This window comes from Echinops telfairi, unplaced genomic scaffold (genome assembly GCF_000313985.2).
Source record: "Echinops telfairi isolate 266 unplaced genomic scaffold, ASM31398v2 ScPeMD7_3533;HRSCAF=4204_0, whole genome shotgun sequence".
Taxonomy (NCBI): Eukaryota; Metazoa; Chordata; class Mammalia; order Afrosoricida; family Tenrecidae; genus Echinops; species Echinops telfairi.
Genome location: NW_022107431.1, coordinates 88,508,169 through 88,532,852, shown reverse-complemented (window position 1 = coordinate 88,532,852; position 24,684 = coordinate 88,508,169). Strand labels below are relative to the sequence as shown.

At 41.4% G+C, this 24,684-nt stretch overlaps 3 protein-coding genes across 7 annotated transcripts in view; all 3 read left to right on the top strand.

Annotated features, from left to right (window-relative positions):
- The window catches only part of SMIM8 (small integral membrane protein 8), a 40,580-nt gene extending 35,805 nt beyond the window's left edge, over positions 1–4,775 (top strand). The window contains exon 3 of the transcript XR_006680493.1: positions 4,738–4,775. The gene's annotated coding sequence lies outside the window, so the exon portion shown is untranslated. The remainder of the gene's footprint in view (positions 1–4,737) is intronic.
- Positions 1–13,775, top strand: part of CUNH6orf163 (chromosome unknown C6orf163 homolog) — a 36,322-nt gene extending 22,547 nt beyond the window's left edge. The window contains 2 exon segments of the mRNA XM_004696520.3: positions 4,738–4,940; positions 13,331–13,775. Of these exon segments, the coding sequence (XP_004696577.3) occupies positions 4,738–4,940; positions 13,331–13,775 (648 nt within the window).
- CFAP206 (cilia and flagella associated protein 206) overlaps positions 1–24,684 on the top strand; it is a 90,989-nt gene that overhangs the window by 31,692 nt on the left and 34,613 nt on the right. Inside the window, exons 1-3 of one of the 5 annotated variants that reach the window (XM_045294639.1) lie at positions 19,968–20,051; positions 20,371–20,485; positions 21,782–21,949. The exons of 2 other annotated variants lie outside the window; for them this stretch is intronic. In XM_045294639.1, the coding sequence (XP_045150574.1) occupies positions 21,883–21,949 (67 nt within the window). In that variant the 5' untranslated portion in view covers positions 19,968–20,051; positions 20,371–20,485; positions 21,782–21,882. Of the gene's footprint in view, positions 1–19,963; positions 20,068–20,370; positions 20,486–21,781; positions 21,950–24,684 lie in introns of those variants that run through there. 2 more of the 5 variants (XM_045294640.1, XM_004696263.2) reach the window with 2 other exon arrangements.

The following is a 24,684-nucleotide window of genomic DNA, read 5'->3' as shown; positions in this document are numbered from 1 at the left end:
CAATTATAAAGGAGAACTCTTGGCAGGTGTCTCCAGAGCCCTGACCCAGCCCTGCTACAGCCAGGGCCATTCTGCTATAAGCTATCCACACCCTACCTTCCTTTCATCATCCGATTGCACCCCATATAACCTTCAGGTGGAACTGATGCATTTAGTGCTGCAGTGGAAAGAAATCCCAAGACTGGGTAGGCAAAACATTGTAGGGGGGTTGGCCTTTCTGAAATTGATGCCTGTGGTTTGAGAGTGTATGCGGAAACCATCTCCGGGGTGTTTATGAGGCACTGATTTGTCTGGAGGACTGTGCAGGATTGTTATTTCATCTGTGAGATGCACACCTCAGTGGAGCACACTAGGGGCTGCCTTTAAACCACCAGCTCACCTGGGCCTTCACCTGCAGGTTTCTGGGCCCTCTCTGACCTACAGAAACAGAATCGCCCGCAGCATGTTTCACTCATGGCCCAGGTGATCCTCAACGTCTGAGATGTCCAATCTACAGCATGACAAAACCAAAACAAAAACCCCAAGTTCTTTTAGAAGATCAAATGATACATTCTGGTATGTAGAGACTAGTGAGGATCGTTTTTCTATCATGTTAGGAGTTGGATATGTCTTAGAGGCTTACTATTAGATAAAGTTTAGCGATCTTATCCCAAGGACAGGTGGTGCTTTGAGAATGTTGTTTATATTACCTTGTTCAAGGGCAGTAATTTTAAAAAGGAAATGAAAAAGATGGAAGCTAAGATAAAGTAAGAATAAATAAGGTCGGAAGAGTACTGAAGTCAGGGTCAATTTAAAACTCGGTGGAAGCCTGGAGGTGCAGGGCAGTGACCACTGGTGTTTCCTGGAGCTTTGTAGCCAAGAATGCCAACAGGGAAGGTCCCTGAGTCCCTATGACTGATACGAGAGGCGTTGTGACGCCTGAGAGGAACCTCCCGAGTTGGCCGAACAGCTCTACAGTAACCATGGTGGGTTTCTGGAGGCCACTGCTTATAACATCTTGAAATGTGAACTGGGGCACTCGAACTGCGTTCGAGTAAATGTAATTTCATCAGGAAACCCATTGTAGAACTCAAATTTTGAATTCCTTTTGTAGCTTTAAGTGTGTATAGGTTTCCTTCTCTACCCCCAAATTCAGGTGCTCCTATAAAACCTTTTGTAACCCAAATGTCCTAAAATAATGCCAGCACCGTAAAAGTAAGCTGGAAACGAGGTACGCATGGTGTCGTTCTCCAGAAAGGCGCTGGAAGGTTTCCCATTCGCTGCTGGGTGCATGCACCCTCTAGTGCTCACTGCAAGCTTTGATTCCCCCCTTCACATGTCTCTCAAGTTAGTGAACACGGGTCCTTTAGTAGGCCCTCTTTCGCAAAAGCAAAGTGGCACAAGGTGAACTTTTGAAAAGCAGTGGATACTTGTGTTTCATGATCTCTGTGACCTCTTTAAAAGGAATTTTGGTTTTGCTAAATCACTACATTGAGGAAAGGCTACATTTTGCACTCTTAAGTGATAGCTTAGAATACTATAAAAATAAAGGGCGAGGATACAATTTATGGATACAGGATTCAGATAGAAATACATTCTTAATGGCAATATTTCACCAAACTGAATTTCAATGACCTAGCAATTCCAGCTATTGGTAGTCTAATTAAAGTCCAGACATAAGTTAAAATGTCCCCTAAGGAGTCAGATAAAGGCCCCTGACTCCAAAATAAACCCAGCCTTGTCTAGAGCGGAGCTTCTCTATTCCCCACTCAGACCTGCGTCAGCTCACTGCACAACCTGAACCTCCCCGACTGGGCTGTTGAATTTCCCCTGTGGGAGATCCGTGAGATACTGGGCACTAGCAGTGGTGGGAAGAGCCCGACTGGCCGCAGTAAAGATGAAGAGTCCTCCACTCGATGGCCTGGGAAGAATCGGGCCATTCCTAAGAAGCTGCCATCAAATCTCCAAACGCACACATCAGAGATCCTTTAAGTAACAGACAAATGGCCCTACAAACTTGAGCAATTACTGTGTATAAGTCCACATTTTTCCCTCCACACAATAATTCATCTTTGTCTACGAAGCCTGGACCATCATGAAAATGTGACTTGTGTTCAGATGTTCTATTTTATGTTAAAGATCGAAGTGTTGCGTTTTAGAAATATTTCCATACAAAATCTTCATTAACAGAAAAAAAATTTTTTTTATTGTGTAAAGGGAAACCCAGCTAGCACTTAGAAGCAGCAAATGTTTTCCAGAAACTAAGATTTTCTGAATTTATGAAATGAAGCACTTTGGAGAAATTTTCAAAGTTGATTTCTATTGTCTGTTTACTTCTCCAACCCTCCCACTTCCCACTTCCCGCTCTTGAACTAGTCAAAGTGAAAAGGTAAAAACTTTCTTCCTGAAAGTCTAACTAGCAAATGGAGTTTGTGAGTGGTACAGTTTCAGCACTTGGCTGCTAACCAAATATTGGAAGTTTGAGCCTACCCAGAGGAAGAAAGGCCTGGTGATCTATTTCTAATTAAAGAAACCATTGAAAAATCCTTTGGGAAAAATCTCATCTAACATACATGGAGAAGCCATGAGTCAGACTTAATTCAACAGCAACTACTTTCATCGAGCAAACAGTTTAGTTGTTGAAATGCTTACCTAAGGAGCGGAAAGCTTTTTCCATTTTCCTCGAAACCTAGACTTCTCTGGACTCTTTCCTCAGCTTCAGCTGCAGAACGTCTATGAAGACATTGCAGGGCAGCTGGCTTTCTCTGGCGCCACCACACAAAGAAGTGGTGATGGGTGAAGGGTATGTGCCGCCAAGAGAGCTCTGCTCTTATTGATTTTCTTTCCACTTGCAGGTAAGATTTCATTTGAAGGAGGGATTCTGCAGCTATGAAAACAAACAAACAAAAAACAATTGTAAAGGTGGCATCTTTTAAGACAATGATTTCGAGAATGATAAATAAGCTGATGAGCCTCTTGAAAGCCTATTGCTATCCCTCGTTCTTCCATAGGTTCACTTTGTGATAGAACTTGGTTCTATGATGTTTTCTCAACATCATCCCTAAAATAGATGTAACTATTCACCTCTAAATGAACATTTGAAGCTCCTTCAAAACAAAACCCCACTGCCATTGAGTTGATTCCAACTCCTGGACTGAATTAACCGATCCTCCTTTCGGGCATACATTTCTATCACAGCACACTGCACGACTAGGTCAGGGGTCTCTTCTGCTAGAGAACAAATCACTTGAGCATGTTCTCCTCATTGTGTTGTTTGGGCTGGACCCTGCAGAGGGCCTGGTGCACTGTGGCAGAATAAGCATTTCCCAACTGACAACAGGGTTTCCTTTGGGGTTGTGTGAGCCTGTTCTCATGAAGTCCTGATGATTTGGCTTAAACCTCTCCATGGTACTTGTAGCCAGGGCAGGGTAGCAGGCCAATTCTGTGTTACTGGGTAGAACTGTTTGGCAGGGGCTTCATGGCTGTGGTCTTTATAGAAGCAGATTCCTAAGACTTTCTTTCATAGTGCTGCTGGCTGTGTTTGAACCACCAACCTCTAGGTTAGTGCACACCACTTGTGCCATTCCCAGAACCTCCACTTGCTCCTGTCCTCTCCATTAATCAGAAAGGGCTGCTTAACACAATTGTTAGAAGAAACCAGACTCGAACAAGTGAAGGGTCAGTAGGCGCAATTGTATGGTTATCATATATAAAAACCATAATAAAGTCATAGAGGATAGGAGAGAGTACAATAAAGGAGTCAGATACATTTTATGGTAGCATGCTCTCCTCAGCCCCTCTTGATGGTCCATGTGGAACTGGGAAGAGGGGGAGTCTTTACTCTCTTGGGATATTTATAGGTAGCCATAAGACATGCATATTCAATAGTTACACACATCACAAGGTGGGTGGAATCTACAGTAAGGTCCCTGAGCTCACAGGTGAGGAAACTTAATACCTGCATTGGGGCAAGGGATGAGAAGGGCTGGGAGGAGATAACAAGAGGACATCTGCTTCTGTAGGGAGATGAAATCACCCATGTGCTCACTTTAAGGCAGCTTAACTGTTGGGGGAGAATCTGTGGGAATGATTTAAAACAGGATAATGTATTTGGACTTTAACTTAACCAAAGTGGAGGCTTTCCTACTGTGGAATACTAGCTTTCCAGATTTCCTCTATTATAAGTTAGGGAACATAGTCCTTGTGTGCCAGTTTCTCACAACAAATGAGGAGCAGGGCTGTTTGAATGCAGGTGGGGGCTGGCAGGTGGTCTCCTGCCTCTGGAGGAGTGCACACCTGTTTTCTACATGAGTCTTAGGATCCTTCTTCTCTAGGAAACACTAAAGAGACCCCGTAACTGCCTCTGCCACTTTCCAGGACTGAGCTCTTGAGGTAGAATTGTATAATATATTTTAAATTATATATAAAGGTAATACAGCACTATCACTATAAAATATTTTGACAAGGGGTTGGGGGAAGACCATATTATTCTCCCCCAATACAACTGTTTTTATTTTTTAATATTCCCTTCCAGGATTATCTGGATACATATTTATCAACATAGCTTGTGCCTTTTTGGTTTTACTAAACACTGTATCAATGAAGAGTTTTCATGTTGTACAGTTTTCTCCTCAGTTCTCAGTATTAAAAGGGGCATATCCCATCTAGTAGATGAACTATGACTTAAAGAACTTCTTAGTTTGCATTTTTCAATTTCAAAAATTATAATATTGAAACCTATGTTTAATGTTACTTAAGGATTTGATGGATAAAACCAGATTAGAGGTGCATCAGAGCATGGAAGAAGAAATGAAGAGAGAAAACTTGGCTGCAGAACAGCGCATGGTCCACAGAATCCAGAGGATTATGATGGAGTGCCACAGGGAGAAGGTGCAGGCGGTGCAGGCAGCCAGGGATGAGGAAAGACGTAAAGCCCAAGAAGAAATCCAGGCTCAGAAAAGGTATTCCAGAAAACACATCAGCAAAATTAGTGTTTTGCTTTTATCAGAATGAATTGGGGCACAGAGATGAGGTTAAGGTATTTTGCCCTGTCTTTGTGTGGTTTTCCTTTTTACTATGAATTACATATAAAACCTAAAGAGCCCTACTGATGCTGACAGGTAAGCATTGCCCTGCCAACCACAAGTTCAGTGGTTCAAACTCATCAGCTACTTCATAGGAAAAAGATGAGGCGATCTGCTTCTGTAAAGCTTTACAGCCTCGGAAGCCCTACGAGTCACTACAAGTCAGAATAGACTCGATGCCATGGGTTTATATAACACACATAGAAAATATATAGCATATTCTAGAATATGTATAACAATGATTTACAGATAAAGACCATAAAAGATCAAAGACCCACTGTGCAGTTTAAGAAGGTGAAAATTACCAATGCTTCTAAAGTTGTGATATGCTCTTCCCCAAAGTTATCTCATCAGCAGCTCGATGGCAATGAGCTTGGGTTTTGGTGGTTTATGTGTGTGTGGTCATTATCCTCTTAGTGACCCCTTAGGACAGAGTAGAAGGCCCCTTGTGGGTTTCCAAGACTATAACTCTACTGGCTGGTGGTTTCAAATCACTGACTTTGCAGTGAGTTTACTTTGGAGAATCATAAACCATTTTATATAAATCAGATTATATGTAGATATAGTTTAAGAATACATATGGTCCACGTAGTGGAAGATAGAACCTTCTTTACCTTTCTCCTCCTCATCTGCCTGCCCATCCATAGGAGCCCTGCCCCTCCCAGTGGAGCACACACCAAGTCTCATGTTCCCCACCCCTCCAGTCCTTTCATCAAGTTTGAATGGAGACGTTTCAATGGTTGCCTTTATTGAATCACTAGGCTAATATCTGAGGGCTTCCATGACTGCCATTTAAAAGTAGCTAACTCAGTGCCTGTTTTGTTCACCGATGTGCCCTAGGTGCCTTGAAGGGAGCTGGGCATGATGATGGCATTCTTAAAATTTGGCCAAGAGGCCCACATCTGTGCCACTTTGCAGCATATCAGATACTGTATTTAATCTTTGCTCAACTCCAGCATTCTTTAAAGTTTGTAAAGACTATATATATGGAGAGAGGGTGTGGGGAGAGGTCTAGATAGATCTTTGACTATGAACTTTTTCCTGATAAATAAGGATTACATATGTAAAATTCGTTAAATGCACAGAGAACTTTTTTGTGGGTTGAACTGATTTGATTATAAACAAATTATGCAGGAGACACTGGACTCTCTCTTGAAGTAAAAAAAATTCAGACACCTCCCCTTGAAAGATTTTTAGTCTAAGGCAGGATCCTGATGCCTGAATCTTCATGATCGCAGGGAAATCTCCTCATGCCAACTCCCCTCTCTCGGGCATCCAGCACCTACGTGGAAGGCTGCTGCACACTTTGCACACCACTCTCCTCACATTTCTTCCGGTGCTCAGTGACATTCAATCACCAGCTACAGTTTCAGCGGAACCCTCTGGGCCTTAGAGAAAGAGTAAGGAACCCGTTAAGGACACCTGGAAAGGAGGTGGCTGGGCTGGACTTGACACAGAAGCTTCTGACCTTGCCTTACGCTACCCTGCTCTACAGATAGAGAAGTCACATGAGCTATCTAGTGTTTCCCTCTTTAATGGAATTGATGCGGTTCCTTGATGCAGCGGATCTGGCACCGAGGCTCTGCCATCACGAAATAAGGGCCCTTCCTTAAGGTGATGTGAGGTAACCAAAGCATGACGGCCCAAAGCAGCACACCTGGTGCTGGAAGAGGTCCAAGTCCTGGAGAAAGCAAGCAGAGGAAGGGTGAGGTACATGATGAAGTACATTCATCTTGAGTCGAGCCTTAGAGAGAAGAGAGGGACGAGGAAGACCAGCATGAACAAGACGGGAGGTGTGATATGTCATGAGGTGCAGCCAAAGGAAGGTAGCATATAAACACACTGCTGGAGGTATCACCCACACCCTTCCCATCGGGACCTCTATAGTACCTACAGCCCCAGCTTAAGGGTAACACTAATCCTTCTTCAAACCCGGGAGAAACGGATTCCCTGGTAAAGAAATCAGGATATATTTTCCTTATAAAAACACTTGTTAGAACTGGCAGAACTAGTGCTGATAGTCCTGTTGCTCAAGTGAAAAAATAGATCAACAGTTCATTTGGGACTAAACATGCAAGCTGTATGCTGTGTTCAACATTGCTTCAATCACTTCATGAGCAAGGAGTGCGCACAACAAAATCTTCCATAATTTCAAAATTGCCTATGAGGAAATGAAGCACTGTGTTTCACTCTCTTAAGATGGTTTTTATTAGTGGACATAGATGAGGTTTGAAGCTGAAAGTCAAATTGAAGTTAGGTGAAAATTCACTTAAAAGTCAAGGAGAAATTTCTCTTTAGATCTGTGAGCCATGAATCGCATGCCATTTCAAAAACCTGAAAACAGTGAGCAAGAGAGCTAAGAGAAGTTCTAGAGGGAGCAAAGGGCAAATGAATTACTCATATAGATTCTCCATGTTTCATTTCCACAGAGCCAGTGGAGTTTTGGTATAGATTGGAAATTATTTTTTAATTTAGTAACTTTAGAATTTTTTTAAAGAGCATTTTATTGGGGGGCTCTTACAGCTCATAACAATCCATACATCAATTGTATCAAGTAGATTTTACATATGTTTCCATCATTATTTTATAAACATTTATTTTACTATTTGATCCCTTGTATTAGCTTCTCTCCCCCCCATCGTTGTGACCCCTTGATAAATTATAAGCTATTATTATTTTCATATCTTAACTCCAGCCTTTGTTAGAATTCATTTTTTAAAAACACCAGACTAAATCCTATAGATCTGTGAGTCTGTAAACACACAGTACAACTTTACCAAAAGAGGTAAATCTCTGACCAACACCAATATATATATATATATATATATATCACTGACATCGAGTCAATTCTGATTCATAGAGACCCTGTAGAACAGGGAAGAACTGACCCTGTGGGTTTCTGTGACTATAACTCTTTATGGGAGTGGAAAACCTCAACTTTCTCTCACAGAGAACTGCTGACCTGTGGTTAGCAGCCCATTGAGTAACCACCACATCACCAGGGCTCCTCCTAGCCATCACACCACTGTGAAAATAATATTGTAAATATGTCAAAGACTGTGGCACATGAAGACAGAGAAGGCAGTCACTACCGCACTGTGTAGGCAAGGAAGCAGACATCCATGTTGCTTTGGAAGGGGCATGGGAGGTCATCTGGCTGAGCTGTCACACCTGCTCAGCAGCTTCCTGAGTGACAGGACTTCACTGCAGGTTGAGATGGTTGCCTCAGATGCTGACAGCAGCCCTTGCCATGTTCTTCGTCATGGGGATCCAAAAGATGCTTGGCCCCACCTTCATTTCCAGCCTTTGCTGCTAGCTCTGCTCTTGCTGTACAGGTGGCCATTCCTCAGATATTTCAGGGCCGACATTTTCACCAGCCTTTAGTTTGAAGAAGGGGGAACAATACTTTAATTCTTCTTCATAGGATATGATTTCTAAGCCTCCTCTTTGGGAAAAACACAAATAAACATGGGTAGATTGTATAAATTGACAAGAGTTAACCATTTCATTATGGTGACTTTTTCATGGTGAATATTTAGACTTAAAAAGGAATTTTTTAAGTGTAAATTCTTTACAACTTTTGTAATGCCCTAGTTTGGGATGACTTAGCACCACAAAATGCACTAGAATTTAAACTGTATTAAGTACTTCCTCCTAAGTACTTCTTCACTATACTACTGGTGTGTGGTGGTTATGTGTTGGGCTACTGACTGCAAGGTCATCAGTTCAGAACCACCATCTACTCAGAAAAAGAAAGACACGACCTCTACTCTTGTAGAGAGTTCGTCTTGGAAACCCAGAGGGGCAGTTCTACTCTGTTCTGTAGGATCGGTATGAATCTGAATCGGCTTGATGGCAGTGAGCTTGGAATAAGCATCCGTTGGGTTGCTAACCTCATGGTCAGCAGTTCAAACACACCAGTCCCTCAAGGAAGAAAGATGAACTTTTCCTCTCCCAACTCAGAAACCCACAGGGGCAGTTCTACTCTGCCGTGGGGGGTTGCTACTAATCGGATTCAACTCAATGATAGTGAGGTTTGGTTTTGGACGCAGAACTGTATCTAGGATGCGGCAGATATAGCACGCGCCTGGGTGCCGTTTTATGGGAGGCACCGCTGAATGGTCTTTATTAATCTGGTAAAGCCCACTGTCCTTCTCCAAGCAAGATAGACATAATATAATGAGGGGACAGGGTAGAGGGAGGCACTTGCCCCAAGTGCAAGTCCAAGGGGTGCCAGAGGATGCACCCAACTACATTGGGAGGTGCCACAGTAAGCGAGGTGCCTGACTGGGACAGGCAACAGGAGGGAGGCACTGTCTGTTGACCACTGTCTGTTCATCTTGAAGTTGGGGGAGAGGGTGCAGCACTGTTCTCCTTGCTGTGTCCCAGCAGGGGCACACGTTCAGTACTTGCCAGTTGAGCTGTTTCCCTTAGAGACCACTGACTCGAAGGGCAGGCTGGGAGATACTGGAAAGAACTCTCAAAATACGCAGGATCCTTTTCGTGAGGACGTGAGGACAGGTGTAGGCTGCAGGGAGTTTAAAGGGCTCTCATGGAGGGTAGGGGGCTGGGCTCAAATAACGGTACATTTGATTTAAATACTAGCTTTACTTGAGGTCAATTGGGGGGGCTGCTCAGTCTGTCCCAGAGGTGAACAGGCTCTGTGTGGGGGTGAGGAGAAAGGCAAGCCAACCTGGTGAGATGTGCGATTCCAGAGCATGTCGCCGGGGGGCGCTCCAGCCAACCTTTTCCGTAGAGACTGGCTGGGCCAAGAGAGATTCCTTCCAGCTCTTTCTGTTCTAAGCTGTAGGTGCCTGGAGGTCTGTGTGTCAGGGGGGAGAGCCCCTAACACATCATCACAGGTCCGGTAGGCGCAATTGTACGGCGATAATAAGTAATGATTAGTAAAGTCATAGAGAATAAGAGAGATAGAAGAGAGATTGAAATAATGGAGTCAGACACATTTCATGGTAGTATGCTCACCTCAGCCTCACTTGGTGGTCCACATAGAGAGAGAGAGAAATTTATTGCTAACCAAGGCTTATATATCTTTTGGGGACAAGCAAGCCCCCTAATTACAGGTAAAGACATACGTCACAGGAAGGGGTTGCACTATAGGTACTACAGTAATGGGAAGGGGACGATCTAGGGGTAAGCACTCAATAGGAAGGGGTGGTATTAGGGGTACACATGTGACAAGATGGGCGGATCCTAGATTCAGGAAGGCAGCGTAATTTTGGATGTCACTGAGCTGGGTTTGAACTGTTCTCTGGCTCACTATTGAAACCATTATCAGTAGGGTGTGAACTCCACCTATAGGGACCAGACTGATGGCCAAGAGTCTTCAGTGAGAAGTAATCCATTGTCCTTAACAGCAGGCCTGTCTTGTGGGACCAGACAGTAGTCTGGAGGTTGAAGGCATCTGACTTCTCACCATGTGCTGCCAAATAGCCTCTAATGTTTGGCATATCTTTGGGGAAGTCAAAGCTTGGGGAAAAGTCTTTTTATAATCCCACATCTGGGAAAACCTCCTCAGTAGCTCAAGGATTTTATGAAGTATCAGACTAAATCCTGAAGGTGTGGGTGGGTGGCATGACCCCCACCCTCTCCATCCATGGCATCACTCCTACTTAAGGGTACATCATTCTCCAGTGGCCCACAGTGAAAGTCAAGAAGCTGGTTTTGATATTCCCCTTTCAGCCTCCTCAGGGTCCTAGCAGCCCTGGTGGGCTGTTGACTGAGAGCCAATGCCTTGCACTCACCTACCAGCTGCTCCTTGGAAGAAAGATGTGGCCATTGGCGTCAGTAAAGATCCAACCCTGGAGGTCCCAGGTACCATGTGGGCCCTCTCCTCTGGGTTTGCTATGAGTGGAAATCAACTTATTGACCACGGATTAAAGTCCAAACCCAAACCCCCTGTCATTGAGTCAATTCTGACTCGGTGACACTGTATTCAGGTTCTGAGACTGTAATTGTTATGGAAGCAGATAGCCTCATCTGGGCCCCTCCTCGTTAAGTCATACCCATACTATTACAAAATAAAGCTGGATGGTTTCTCTACCCTTTACCTCACATCACTAAGATTTATTCAGCCAGTGATACCATACTAGCAAACCTATTATAAATAAGCATTGCTATTGAAGCTGATAATGTTTACAGGGATGAGTTCTCCCACCTGCGCAATTGTGTGACCTGAGATAAGGACTTAGGGAAATGTCTTCACATGCTGTATCGGAACAATAACAGATACAAAGAGGACCAGCTTCAGTGGGTTATTATGAAGATTAGATGAGATATACTACCTGTGAAATGCTTAACACTGGGGCAGAGTAAATGCGCAATAAATGTTAACCTCTGATATTCACAGTGGGCATCATGTAGTTGTTGACAGAAGAAAGAACCGGTAGCAGAGCGCCCGAGGAGCTAAAGACAGACAATGTGTACCAAGATTCAGAGGGTCTGTGGGTCTGAGAGTTGATAGGAAAGAATCCAAACAAAATGAGAGAATCACATCAGGACTGGAGGAAAACCTTTATTAGAGGAGCAGGGAGGGAAAGAGGATTGTTCAATAGCTATAGATGTTGGAATTCCACATTTTCAGATCTTTCTGTATCTCAAATTGTTGAATATGCTGCTTGGACCAGGTCAACCACAGACATCTCTGGAAGCGTAAGCTCAGGGCCTAGCTTAAGCTCATAATAACCCACTGAAGCTGGTCCTCTTTGTATCTGTTATTGTTCCGATACAGCATGTGAAGACATTTCCCTAAGTCCTTATCTCAGGTCACACAATTGCGCAGGTGGGAGAGCTCATCCCTGTAAACATTATCAGACCTTTGCTCTGGACTCTTGAGGTGTGGGCTGGTTTTGACCCTTACTAATTAAGTGAACTTGGGCAAGTTACTAAACTTCCCTGTGCCTCGGTTTTCTCATCAGTAAAATGGACACAATAAAATACAACCATCTCATGGAGTTGTTTTTAAGAACCATTGAGGTAATGCATGTACTGGAGTCAGCCTCTCTGGGTGTCATTTGATGGGAGGCATCGCTGAACAGTCTCTATTAATCTGGTAAAGGCCACCGTCCTTCTCCTAGTGAGATAGACATAGGGGTAATGAGGGGACAGGGTAGAGGGAGGCACTTGTACCGGGTGCACGTTCTATAGTTACTATAAGTAGTGACACACATTATAACCAGAAGTCTATGATTTCTTACAACAGTGGTTTTCAAAGTGTGGCCCGAGAACCTGTTGGTCTCCTTTTAGCAGGCTCACAAAGTCAAAGCTACTTTTAAAATAATACTAAGATGTTGTTTACTTTTGCAGTCTCATTTTCTCAAGTATCCAAAAGCAAAACTCCCTGCCGTTGAGTTAATACTGACTCCTAAGACAGGGTAGAACGGACGCTGTGAGTTTCCAAGACTATTGACCAGAGTAGAGAGCCCAGACTTTCTTCCGAGGAACACCTGATGGTTAGGAACGGCTGACCTTGAGGATTGCAGCCCCGTTCATAATGACTATGCCTCCAGATGCACAGGAGACTTTTCCAGGGGCTATATAATGCAGATCACAATAGATTATATTAATGCAAAAAATATATGTAACCTTTTGTTCTACTGAGTCAGACATCAGTTTTGCAACAACAACAACAAAAAAAAGTGAAATAATGCCACTCTTCTTATAAAATACTCTTTTGCTTTAGAAAATATTTTTTTGATAAAAATTGTTTTTTAAATGTTATGTGTTGGATTTTATTTTAGCTTACATGAATTAATAAGTATATTATATATATATATCACTTTTATTTTATTATTAATGTCAATAGATATTACCCATATAAAAGAAGTCATTTGAGACTGAGTTATTTTAAGAGTAGAAAGGGGACCTAAAATGTAGAGACCTGTGATAGAGTATTGCTCAGAGGAAATTAAGATTAGAGCTCAACTGTCTCCTCTCTAGCTAAATTTACATAAGGACATACTTCCCCTAGGGGGTTGGTACTCTGACTCTATTTCTTGAATTTTAAGCACACTAGCCTTTTGTTTTTCTGGTCAAGGTGGCCGCAGATCGCCAACTTTGCTATTAGACACTCAGACTAGTATTTTCTCTGTAGCCCACAGTAGCGGGTTGATTGCTAGCTAATGCAATCCAAGACTCACTCTGCCAGCCTGTGCACAAGGCAATGGTTTCCCAATCTGTGGTTAAGGATGACTCATTCTGTTTTCAGGAACTAAACCATCTAATTTGTAAACTTATATTATCATTTGCAGAAAGGCCATGGAGGAACTTTTGAGTTCTGGTGTGTCCATGGTTAAGGATAAGAAGAAGAGTGTAGAACACCTGATAAAGGAAAAAGAACAAAAAATGAATATCTACTATGGTATAGCTCAGAGGCAGACTCAAGAAGAAGTGCAGGAAGTACTTCAAGAAGCCAAGAAAACACATCAAATCACCCTTGGGAATGTGATGGATAAACTGGTGAACACTGAAGGGGAGCTACTGTCCATAGCAAAACAACTGGGAATCATGACAAATTGGAAAGATTTTCTCGAGGAGGAATTACAGGAGACCAGGGCAGCATTTCAAAAATACATCAATTATACTTTTCCTAATCTTTCTCCAGGGCAGGCTGATTTTATTCTGCCAGAAAGAAAGAAAACCCCGTCCAACCTGGTTATTAACAAGAACAACTCTTAACTAGAAGTCTTCACCTGAAATGGCACTACAAAAGATATCATTCCAAAGACCAAATAAATTCACTCCAACATTTTTTCCTTTATCCACAATTAGGTGCAGTGTATCATTGGGTTGTCAAGGTTTGGATGGAAAAGCAAAGTATTCCAAAGTGCACGACCCCCATAACCAAGGGGACTTTGGAGGTTGCTGTGATGGGGCGGGCCAGGAGAGGGGATGGGGCAATGGGCTGAACTATTGATGCTGTGGCTGTGGTGACTTGGAGGTTGGTGGCCCATGGGGCGGGGCCAGGAAGGTCAGGGAGCGGGTGGGGGGTGGGACTACAGGAGGATCTGATTGGTGGTTTGGACTGCTGAATGCAAAGTTGATGGTCTGAGAGCCCATTCCAAACCCACAGATGATGGCTCCTGAGCCAGACTGTTATCTATTGTTTGCACAAACTCTAATGAAGAACTTGAACTTGGTGTCTCATTTGTTGACTACATGAGTATGTGTATGAGTGTCTGTGGATGTATGTATGCATGCATAAATGCAGTGAGAAGGGCATTGGAGAGTGGGTTCTGGAATGAATATTGGGAGAATATATTTTATCCTCTGTGTTGTTGGCCTATTAACTTGTTGGCCTATTAACTGCAAGGTCAACAGTTTGAAACCAACAGCCACTCTGCGCGAGAAAGATGAAGCTTCCTGCCCCACATAAAGAGTCAGAATTGACTCCGTGGCAGTGAATTTGGTATTTGTTTGTTTGGAGAATTAATGTATATAACCTAACAGGACGTTATACCTATTGATTGACTGCAGTATTTAATTTATTGACATCCTCCACTAGACTAGATCTGAGCTCAGAGCACCAGGGAGCAGAGGACAACCATCATCTGGAGGATTTATTTACGCCAGGACTGCAGTTAAAGTGTTTCTCCTTCAGTGACATGGGGAGTGACATGAAAAGAGGGAGGTGAATTCAGTTTTGGTTTAGAAAAGTCACCTTCCAAGTCTCCAACTAGAGTAAAAAATAAATGAAAACGCCCATGTGTTTAGTATTTTTTGTTCATACTCCAGTTCCTGCTCCTGATCCATTCTTTTGAGAAGATGTTTGGGATCTTATTACTTTCCAGATCCAGAGTTTGGGATCTTATTACTTTCTTGCTGAGCTTAGCTTGATGACTGCAGGGCTTCCTGCCTACCCAATGACTCCCCTGCCCTCTAGCCTGCAGTCTCAGCACTGCTTATGCCTTGGGCAAAGTTGGTGACCAGAGCCAATGCTCTCAGGACAGGCTGACCTGATCCCAGCCCCCCTTCGCCACTCATCTCTGGAGTCAGCACCTGGATAGCCAGAGAGTAAAAGACACTTTCTGTTCAGAGGAACAAAGAATGACAGCCAAATCCTAAATGAGCCAGAGGACAATGAAACCACATCTTTAAAGTACTGAGTGGAAACAAACAAAAAGGACAGAAACAACTGTTAACCCAGTATTCTATACCCAGCCAAAGTGCTTCAGAAAATGAAGGCAAAATAGACATTTCTAAAAGCAGAGAGAATTCATTACCAGTATATCAGCAATACAATAAATATTAAAGGAAGTTCTTTAGGCAGAAGGAAAATGTTATTAGGTGAAAAGTTAGATCTACAAGAAAAAGAACACTGGAATTAATAGATAGGTGAATATATGTAAAATGTATTCTTATTTTAAGTATCTTAAAAGGGTAATTGTTAAAAGCAAAAATTAAGCTATCATGGGTTACATATATACATAGAAATTGTATTGTGAAAATGATACAGGAAAAATTGAAGAAGGGAAATAAAATACAGTTTTATAAGATTATTATGCACCTGAGTAATGAACCAATGGAAAGTGAAAACATATTTTAAAATATCATGTGTAATAGTATTTAATATCTATATTTTGGGGGCATAATTTTGGTAAAAGGTATGTAAGGATTATACAAAAAACTATAAAGAATTGCTCATTTATATTAAATAAGACCCAAACAAATAAATATAGATATACCTTGATTATGGACCCCAAAATGAAATATTGTTAAAACATTAAGTATCCCCATATTAATCAATAGATTTGACATAATCCTTATAAAACTTCTAAGGAATGTGTATCTCACCAGTGTTATTATTCCCCTTATAGCCAGTATCATATTTGGCTGAAAATTGAGCCAGTTTTACACCTGAAAGGTGGTGGTGGGAGTCAGCTGGTTCTCAAGAACTGGTAGATGATTTGTTTTTGTTGAGTTCAGTGAACTGGTTGTTTAAATGACACTCGTAATCAGGGTTTTCTGTAAGGTGGGTGGCTGCCCAATGTGGAAATCACAAATTTACATTTTTTACTCTTTTTAAAAAAAATGTTCATTGTGCAACAGTGGTGTTCAGATATCATATTGAAATAATAAAGTACCTTTCAGTATATCTTTTTTTAATACTTAAAATGGTCATTAGGGCAGCAAACCAGATAAATTATTTGAATCGCACCACTGTTGAAGGGTAACTGTGGTCCATGGTCCTGGGAGTTCTAATAGACTCTATCATGCCAGCAAACCTAGTCATTTAAAAATGACTTTTAGTTTTGTTCCACAATATTCTTTCACGCTATGCAGGACATCTTAATGGGGCATGTGATCCCTCTTGGGGCAGTTGGCAGTCCTAGCCAGGTATGATCTAGTTCTGCTCTCAGGACCATGGAAGCTAATGTTCGTGTGGTGCGTTGGTCCCTTGAACTAATTGCTTCCATGCATCTTCTATGTTCATCCCTCTCCTTTCCTCTAGGTGGGAGAGACCAAGATGGGCACTTTAGATGGTTGCTCATCAGCTTTTAAGTGTCCCATCTCTACTCAGTAAAAGAGGATCTAGAATATTGCCTTCGGGGACAATGTTGTATCACTGGACTTTGGTGTCCGAGGAGACTTTGTCCTGAGGCTTCAGGCTCAGAGACACAATAGTTATGTCTAACCACTAAGGAGTTTTCAAAAATTTTCCCCTTGTATACTTCACCACATTCATGGCTATAGGAAAATGTCTATTATCTCTAATTCCCTTTTCCACAACTCTTTCACTAACCATAAAGCACAACAGTGATATTCCTAGGTACTTCCCAGAGAGAAATTAAACACAAGTCCACCCAAGGATTGTACTCAAATACGCACAATAACTACATTTATAATGTCCCTAAATTGGAAATAACCCAAGGGTCAAACAATTTCGGGGTACATAAACATATTATGGCATAGTCATGAAATGGAATATCATTCAACAATAAAAAATAGTCATTTACGTGCAAGAAGGTGAACCTAAAAAACAGTTTAAGTTTGTAAATGCCATCCTAAAAAGACCACTACTTTAACATGATTCTATTTATATGGAATTCTAGAAGAGGTGAAGCTCTCATGAAAAAGACTGTCTAGAGTGGAGGGGGCGAGGGGGTAGGGGACAAATGGAGTAACTCTAAAAGGGCAGCGGGAACTTTCTAGAGTAATGGAAATATTCTCTCTAATGATTTTGGTAATGATTACATTATAGATACTATATAGATTTTTATAAAAATCTATACTATATAGATTTTTCAATTAATATCTAATTGTACACTAAAATTGGTGAATATTGTATGGATATTAGACTTCTATCAAGCCAATTTTTTAAAAATGGCAGTGCCGCTAACCAAGAACACATCCTGCCACGCAGCGCTTCAAGTCCTCATTGTACATAACAGCATCCTGGTCTGTGGTCAGGCTGCCTGCAGAGAATCCTCATCTACATGTGTGTAGCTGGCTGACTTTGAGCAAATGCCCTCTTAATCCTCAGGCTTCATCATCTACGAAAAGGGATACTAAATTTTATTTGGTCCATGGAGTCAAGGTGAGAATTCATTAGCATGCTTCATATAATACCTAAGAAAGAAACTAATCTAAATGTTCGCTATTATGATTTTCTATCACGGCAAAAATAACACTACGAGATATATAGATAGCTCTGCATTTCTTCTACAAATCCCACAACCAATTGTTCTAATTTTTAAAATATACCAATTTAATTATATTTGCTTTTTTCAATATGTGTGTGTGAGATATATTTTATTGTTTGTGGGTTTTAAGATATATCTAGGTAATAGTGGGGATAACTTTGATTTTTTAATTTTGCTTTAACCGAATTAACCTTTAGAAATGCCTGTTGACATATAAAATTCTTTTATTCAATTTATGCTTTCTCTTTTGACCTATGGATTACATTTATTGACTAAAGACATTAAGCACTTGCTAAGGAATAGAGAGCTGGAAATAGAATATACACTTCACCTTACTGCTGCATGGGAACCAGTGAAGTTTGTCTAAGTCCTTAAGAATTCAAGTGGAAAAATAACTCTGTGGAAAGTCTACTTACAAATTTAAAGGTCAAATGACTGCAATATGGTTTCATGATTATAAGGCTTCTGCCTAAAAGAAGTTAATCAAAATCATATTATGGTAAGTTCTATGTAATTATGATTTTGAAGGAAAAGAAACACTTGAAGGTGGGCTGTAGCATGGAATGATCAGGACAAAATGAATCGAGAGGCAGAAGTTCTGAGGCACTGAGTCCAGAGTAATAGCCCATGCTTGTGATGGAGAAGACATGACGCTGGCTGCTGCAATGAGAAAGCCAAACAGAGTTAGCAAGCTCAGAGACAAAGCAGGACAAGACTCTGTTTTTAGTGATTAGAATACGATTAAGCATTAACTAAATTTTAAACCAGAGCAGGTGTGAAGCTGAACACCTACATAGCCATTAGTCCATGAACTAACTCTCTCCCTAGTGCTGATTATTCAGGCTGTAGAATCAATTCCAACTCATAGAGACCCTATAGGACAGAGTCCAATTGCCTCCATTGTGTTTCTGAGACTGTAATTTTTATGGAAAGGAGCCCTGGGGGATAGCAATGGGCTGTTAACCAAAAGGTCAGCAGTTTGAATCCATCAGCTGCCCTGAGGGAAGAAGATGAGGCTTTCTGTTTCTGAAAAGATTTATAGCCTTGGAAACCCAAAGGAAAAGTTCTAGTCTGCCCTATATGGCTATTATGAGTCAGAATTGAGACAATAGTAGTGAGTTTTGTTTGAGTTTTAATAATTATGGAAGCAGGCTACTACATCTCCAAAGGCCCTGGTTCAACCAGATGGATTGGCAGAGTGGTTGTAACAATGGGCTCAAACATCCATTATGGGAATGGTGCAGGACCAGGCAGTGTTTTCTCCATTGTACATAGGGTCTCTATGAGTCAGAGTTGACTTTGGGTTACCAAGGTCTGGATAGAAAGTGGGTCAATAAGAACCATAATAGAAGCAGAGAGAGAAATCCCAGGACCATTGGAAGAAAAGCCACCATGGAGCCTGTTCGAAATCTCTGCCTAAAGAGGTGGAGGCCAAAACCACAGGCATGGGACAAAAGGACCATGGGATAGAGCAGGCAACAGAGCAAAGATGCTAGGCTGAGACCAGAGGCCATGGTAAGGAAACCACGAGATAAAACAGGGGCATTGTCAAGACTATGAGACAGAGACAGAGCAGCAGGTGGGCTTCCTATCTTGTAGAGACCAGAGGCCAAGGTATGAAACATGACAATGTCATTCTTCTTGATCACGGACATGCCTGCAGATGTTTCCCTCTGTAAGTCCAGGACCCAGGCCAGCCAGCTATGTTTCACTGGTTCCTATTTTACATAAATTACTGTTTCTGACAGTACATACATTTATTTTTATTTAAACATAGAAGGGCCATAGAAAAGGAAATGGATTCTTATTTTATAAAAGATCATAAGGGCAGGCTATAAAGTCCTTTAAAATATATGAAAAGTTTGCATTTGCAGGAATTTCTGAGCTTGAATGAGAAAAAGATGACAGTCACTTTAGAGGAAACGGATTTGATTTTTAACTAAATGAATTTCTTTTAAAAAAATCATTTCTTATGTTGCTGAGAAACAGCTAATTTTTTTTCCTGCTTGAGTATGTGGTATCCATCTCTGGAAGGACCATCTGTGGCTATTATGATGTTACTTGAAAGAAACTGGAGGACATAAGTGAATCAGATGTCTAGAGTCTTACTAAAGTGCCGATAACATTTTAAAATCAATGCTTATCTAACCTTTTCCTATTTCTTTGGGGGGTGGACTCTTCCGAAAAATATCACCAACCATGTACTCTTTTGATTATAAATGATTTTAAATGTCATCTTTTCCAGGATGGGAATGTCACATTCAATGACCTGGTCCTTTGCAGGGACATCAGTAATTTGGAGTGTTTTCTGGATTATTGGAATTTAGAAGTGAGTCAGCCTTGAGGTAATGGGATCATTTGATACAACCTAAAGCCACTCCAGAGGTCAGCATCAGGTTCACAGTCATGTCTGCCTCGTCCTGGCGTGACTTGCAGAGCTCACATCACGCTGGTGGCAGATGCTTTGCATTTTCCTTACAGAACGATGGCTTCTCGATAGGCCGAGAAACACCTGAACACTGGAACAGTGAATTTCATGTCATAAGTCCAAGGGAGAATCTGGTGTTTAGTAAGGGAAGTAGGTTGGCTTTCAAATGGGATAAAAATATACATGAACATCTTTTAAGCATCCATTTTTCCTTTTCAAGCCTTAGGGTGTTCAGACAGGAGACATCAGGTCCAGGCATTGAGTCGGCATTCGTAGAAAACCTGCTGCGTGCACCGTGGTGCAGACCACAGAGATATGGAAGATAGCAGTGCATGGTGAGGGTTTCATAACCAACAAAGATAACAACACAATGTCTGGTTTGCCAATGCCCCAGATTCATAGTACTAATAAAGGGTTGTAGGAACTTCCAGAATAAGAGGAGACTAAGAAGAAGGACTAGGCTGTCCACTTCAGAGAGATTAGCCACTAAAAAGCTTATGAGTAGCAGTGGAGCATTGTCTGCTATCATATTGGAAGATGAATCTCTCAGGTTGGAAAGCACTCAAAATCTAGTAGAAGAGTTGTCTTCTGAAAGTAGAGTTGACCATAATGATGTGGATGGAGTAAAGCTTTGGGAACCTTCATTTTCTGATGGGCTATGACTTAAGAACACCTGTAAACATCCATTAGTAATCAGAATGTACAATATATGAAACATTAACTTGTAAAATTGGAAATCATCAAAAGTGTAATGAAACACATAAAAATTGATATCCTATTGTAACTGTTACAAATCCAAGATCATAGAAGGTGATTATAGTCAAGCTTAAATTCAGAGATGACAGGGAAAGCTGCAAATCCATTTGCACAGCCCCTCTGTGGACTAAGTCTCCCTGAACTCCTTCAGACCATGGACTGAGGGTGTAAATTGTCTTGCCCTCCGACCCAGTGCATTGGAAAGTGGATCACAGCAGATGTAGTTAGGTTAAAATTTACATGTTGTCATTTGTTTTTTTCTTTTAATAAATCTTTAATTTGTTCTGGTTTCCATTACCTTCTGCTTTCTTTTGGATTGAGGTTGTTCTATGTTTTATTTTGTTGTGCGAGTTTTTTGTATGATTTTCTTTATATGAAATGCAGGACAGGTAGTCCATAGAGAAGGAATTAGATTACTAGTTCCTCAGAGTTACAGTAGAATCCCTGGTACTCAACCGCATCGGTATTGGACATAATTGGATTTCGGCTCGATGTGTTAAGAACATTTTGCATCGGAGCTTGAACAAAACATCGGAATACCAAGTCACGTGATTTTTGTAAACAAAAGCAGTTCGTGTTTCAGTCACTCGGTGTTAGTTGGTTAGTTAGTTAGTTTTCAGTGTGCATTGTTTAAACCTTTTGCGGCCGTGTTCCAAGTGTTTTGCTATAATTTTCTTAGTTTTTTGTGGCTTTTTGTACTGTTTTTAGATAAAAAACATGGGTCCTTAGAAAGAGCTTTTTGAAAAGAATCATCATGATAAGGAACTGGTTAACGGTGTTATCGATATTGTTGATGATAATTTAGTAAACCCTTTTAGAAAACAGTTCAGGAAACGCCAACAGCAGACCACATTCGACAGATTTTTTTTTTTTAGAGAAAGCCAGCCAGGCCCTAGTGAAAAAAGGCAAAGAAGGGAAAAACTCCTGACAATCAGCTACCAGATGATCTTTATGGAAGGGGATTCCCTTTGAAACAATGACTCTCTCTCCATCCCTCCTCTCCGCATCCGTGTCCACAGATCCAGATCCCCATCCATCTCAAGGTATGGCTGTACTGTAGTTGTTAAAAACTTTTTTAATGTGTGTCTTATTTAAATTATATTATTTAGCTCTGAACTTATTTATTTTGAAATTTCTGTGTAATGTTTTGTATAAAAAGGCAAGATGAGGGTAAAAACTTGGTGGTCGAGAACAGATTAATCCATTTTCAGTTATTTCTTATGGGAAAAATTGATTTGGAACTCGACTGCATCGCATCTCAATGCCCCTTCTAGAACGGATTAGCCCCGAAGTCAGGTTCTACTGTATGGCAGGGAAGTTTGAGGAGTAATTCATCGCTAATTATAGGTCAAGAATGAATATAATATTCTAAAAATTTTTATGGGATGATTGCACAACACTCTTTAGTATATTTAAATCATTGGATTGTATAGTACATGGATTTATGCCAATAAACTTAAATAACATATCCTATATATTAATGATCTGAAATGGATTGGTATTGTCTATTTTGAATCAGATAATCATATGTTGTTTTTTTTGGGGGGGAGGACTGATTATAAGGATCTACATATAACCTCCTCCCTGGGGGACAGACAACAGAAAAGTGGGTGAAGGGAGACATCGGACAATGCAAGATAGGACAAAATAATAATTTATAAATTATCAAGGGTTCATGATGGAGGGGGGAGTGGGGAGGGAGGGGGAAAATGAGGAGCTGATGCCAGGGGCTTAAATGGAGAGCAAATGTTTTGAGAATGATGAGGGCAATGAATGTACACATGTGCTTTACAGGAGAACAGGTTCAAACCTAATCATATGTTTTACTACATGTGATAGTTATATTTTATGTCAAGTTGAGTAAGGCAGGATTCACCCTGGATCTGTTCTAACAGTGTTTTCAACTCTATGATGTGATATAGGATAGCTATTATTTAACAGTTTATTGGCATATAATCCATGTACTTTCAAAGCAGCCAAGTGTAGTTGTGGGGAGAATAGATTTCCTTAATCTGGTCACGGCTTTGATACAATTGAGAGCGATTTTATTCAAAATGTGGCTTTCTCTTACTATAAAATGCTAGTATGTGGAAGTTTGCCCACTCCTCCTGCTGGATTTAGATAATACATCATTTGGATTCATTTGACCAATCTCAGGACTCATTCAACTAGGCACCCACCAGCCTGTGGTCTTCTGGCTTCATCTTCCTTCTTCCTATTCATCAGCCCCTCCAGCAATAGTCAAAAGAAGCCTCCAGCTTACATCTGACATATAGACTTGAACTGGACTGGAATTACCTACTTCCACAATGATGTTAGAGGAGAATGTAGCATCAGGATGGGAAGGTTTGTTAACAACCTGTAATATACAGACAATGCCTTGCTTGCTGAGAGGAAGACTTAAAGAACTTGCTAATGAAGCTCAGGGATTGCAACCTTCAGTATAGATTACAGCTCAATGTAAAGACCGAAATCTTCACAACTGGACCCATGGGGAACACATTATGATAAATGTAGAAAAGACGGAAGTTGTCAAGGATTTCATCTTGCTTGGATCCACAATCAATGCTCATGGAAGCAGCGGTCAAGAGATCAAAAGTATTGCATTGGGTAACTTTGCTGCACAAGACCTTTTTACATAAAAAAATCATTTTATTGGGGGCTCTTAGAAGATTCCATACATCAATTGTATCGAGCATATTTGTACATATGTTGCCATCATCATTTTCTAGACATTTTCTACTCGAGCCCTTGGTATCAGCTTCTTTTTCCCCTCCCTCCCTCACCCTCCTGGAGTGATCAAGGTGAATCCATGATGACATATTGTTATTATTATTTCATATCTTTCACTGTCCATTGTCTCCTTTCACGCACATTTCTGTTTTCCATCCCCTTGGGGGTGGGGGAGCTATATATCCAACCTGTGATGGGTTCTCCCTTCCTCTCCCTTCTCCCTCCACTACCATCCCCCTACCCTCATGATATCCCTACTCCCACTACTGTTCCTGAGAGGTTTATCTGTCCTGAATTCCATGTGTCCAGAGCTCTTATCTAATAATGTGTGTTCTCTGGTCTAGCCATATTTGTAAGGTAGAACTGGGTAATGGTTTGGGGGTGGGAGGCGTGGGAGAAGCATTCAGGAACTAGAGGAATGATGTGTGATTTGTCAGTACTATACTACACCTTCATTGAATCATCCCTTCCTTAAAAACCTTCTGGGGGGTGGGGGGAGGGTGTATATCCAATTATCTAAAGATGGGCTTTGGATCTCCACTCCAGGGCCCCTCGTTTGCATCAATATAGTTGTTTGTTTTAGATCTTTTGATACCTAACGCCTGATCCCATCAGCAAGACCTCTTTAAAGTGTTGAAAAGCGAGGCAGTTAACGTGAGCACTGAAGAGCACCTGACCCAAACCCTGTTTTCCATCGCCTCATATGCATATGAAAGTTGGACATTGAATAAGGACGACCAAAGAAGAATCAACACATTTGAATTATGGTGCAGGTGAAGAACAGAGAAAGTACCACGGACTGCTGAAAGAACAAAAACATCTGTCTTGGATGAAGTACAGTTGGAATGTACCTTACGGGCCAGGAGACTTTGTCTCATGCACTTTTAACAGGCTGTCAGGAGAGAGAGAGAAGTCCCTGGAGAAAGACATTATGCTTCGTAAGGTAAAGGGACAGCGAAAAAGCGAAGGCCCCCCCCCCCCCTGAGATGGATTGACACAGTGGCTGCAACACTGGGCTCAAACATAAGAACCATTGTGCGGATGG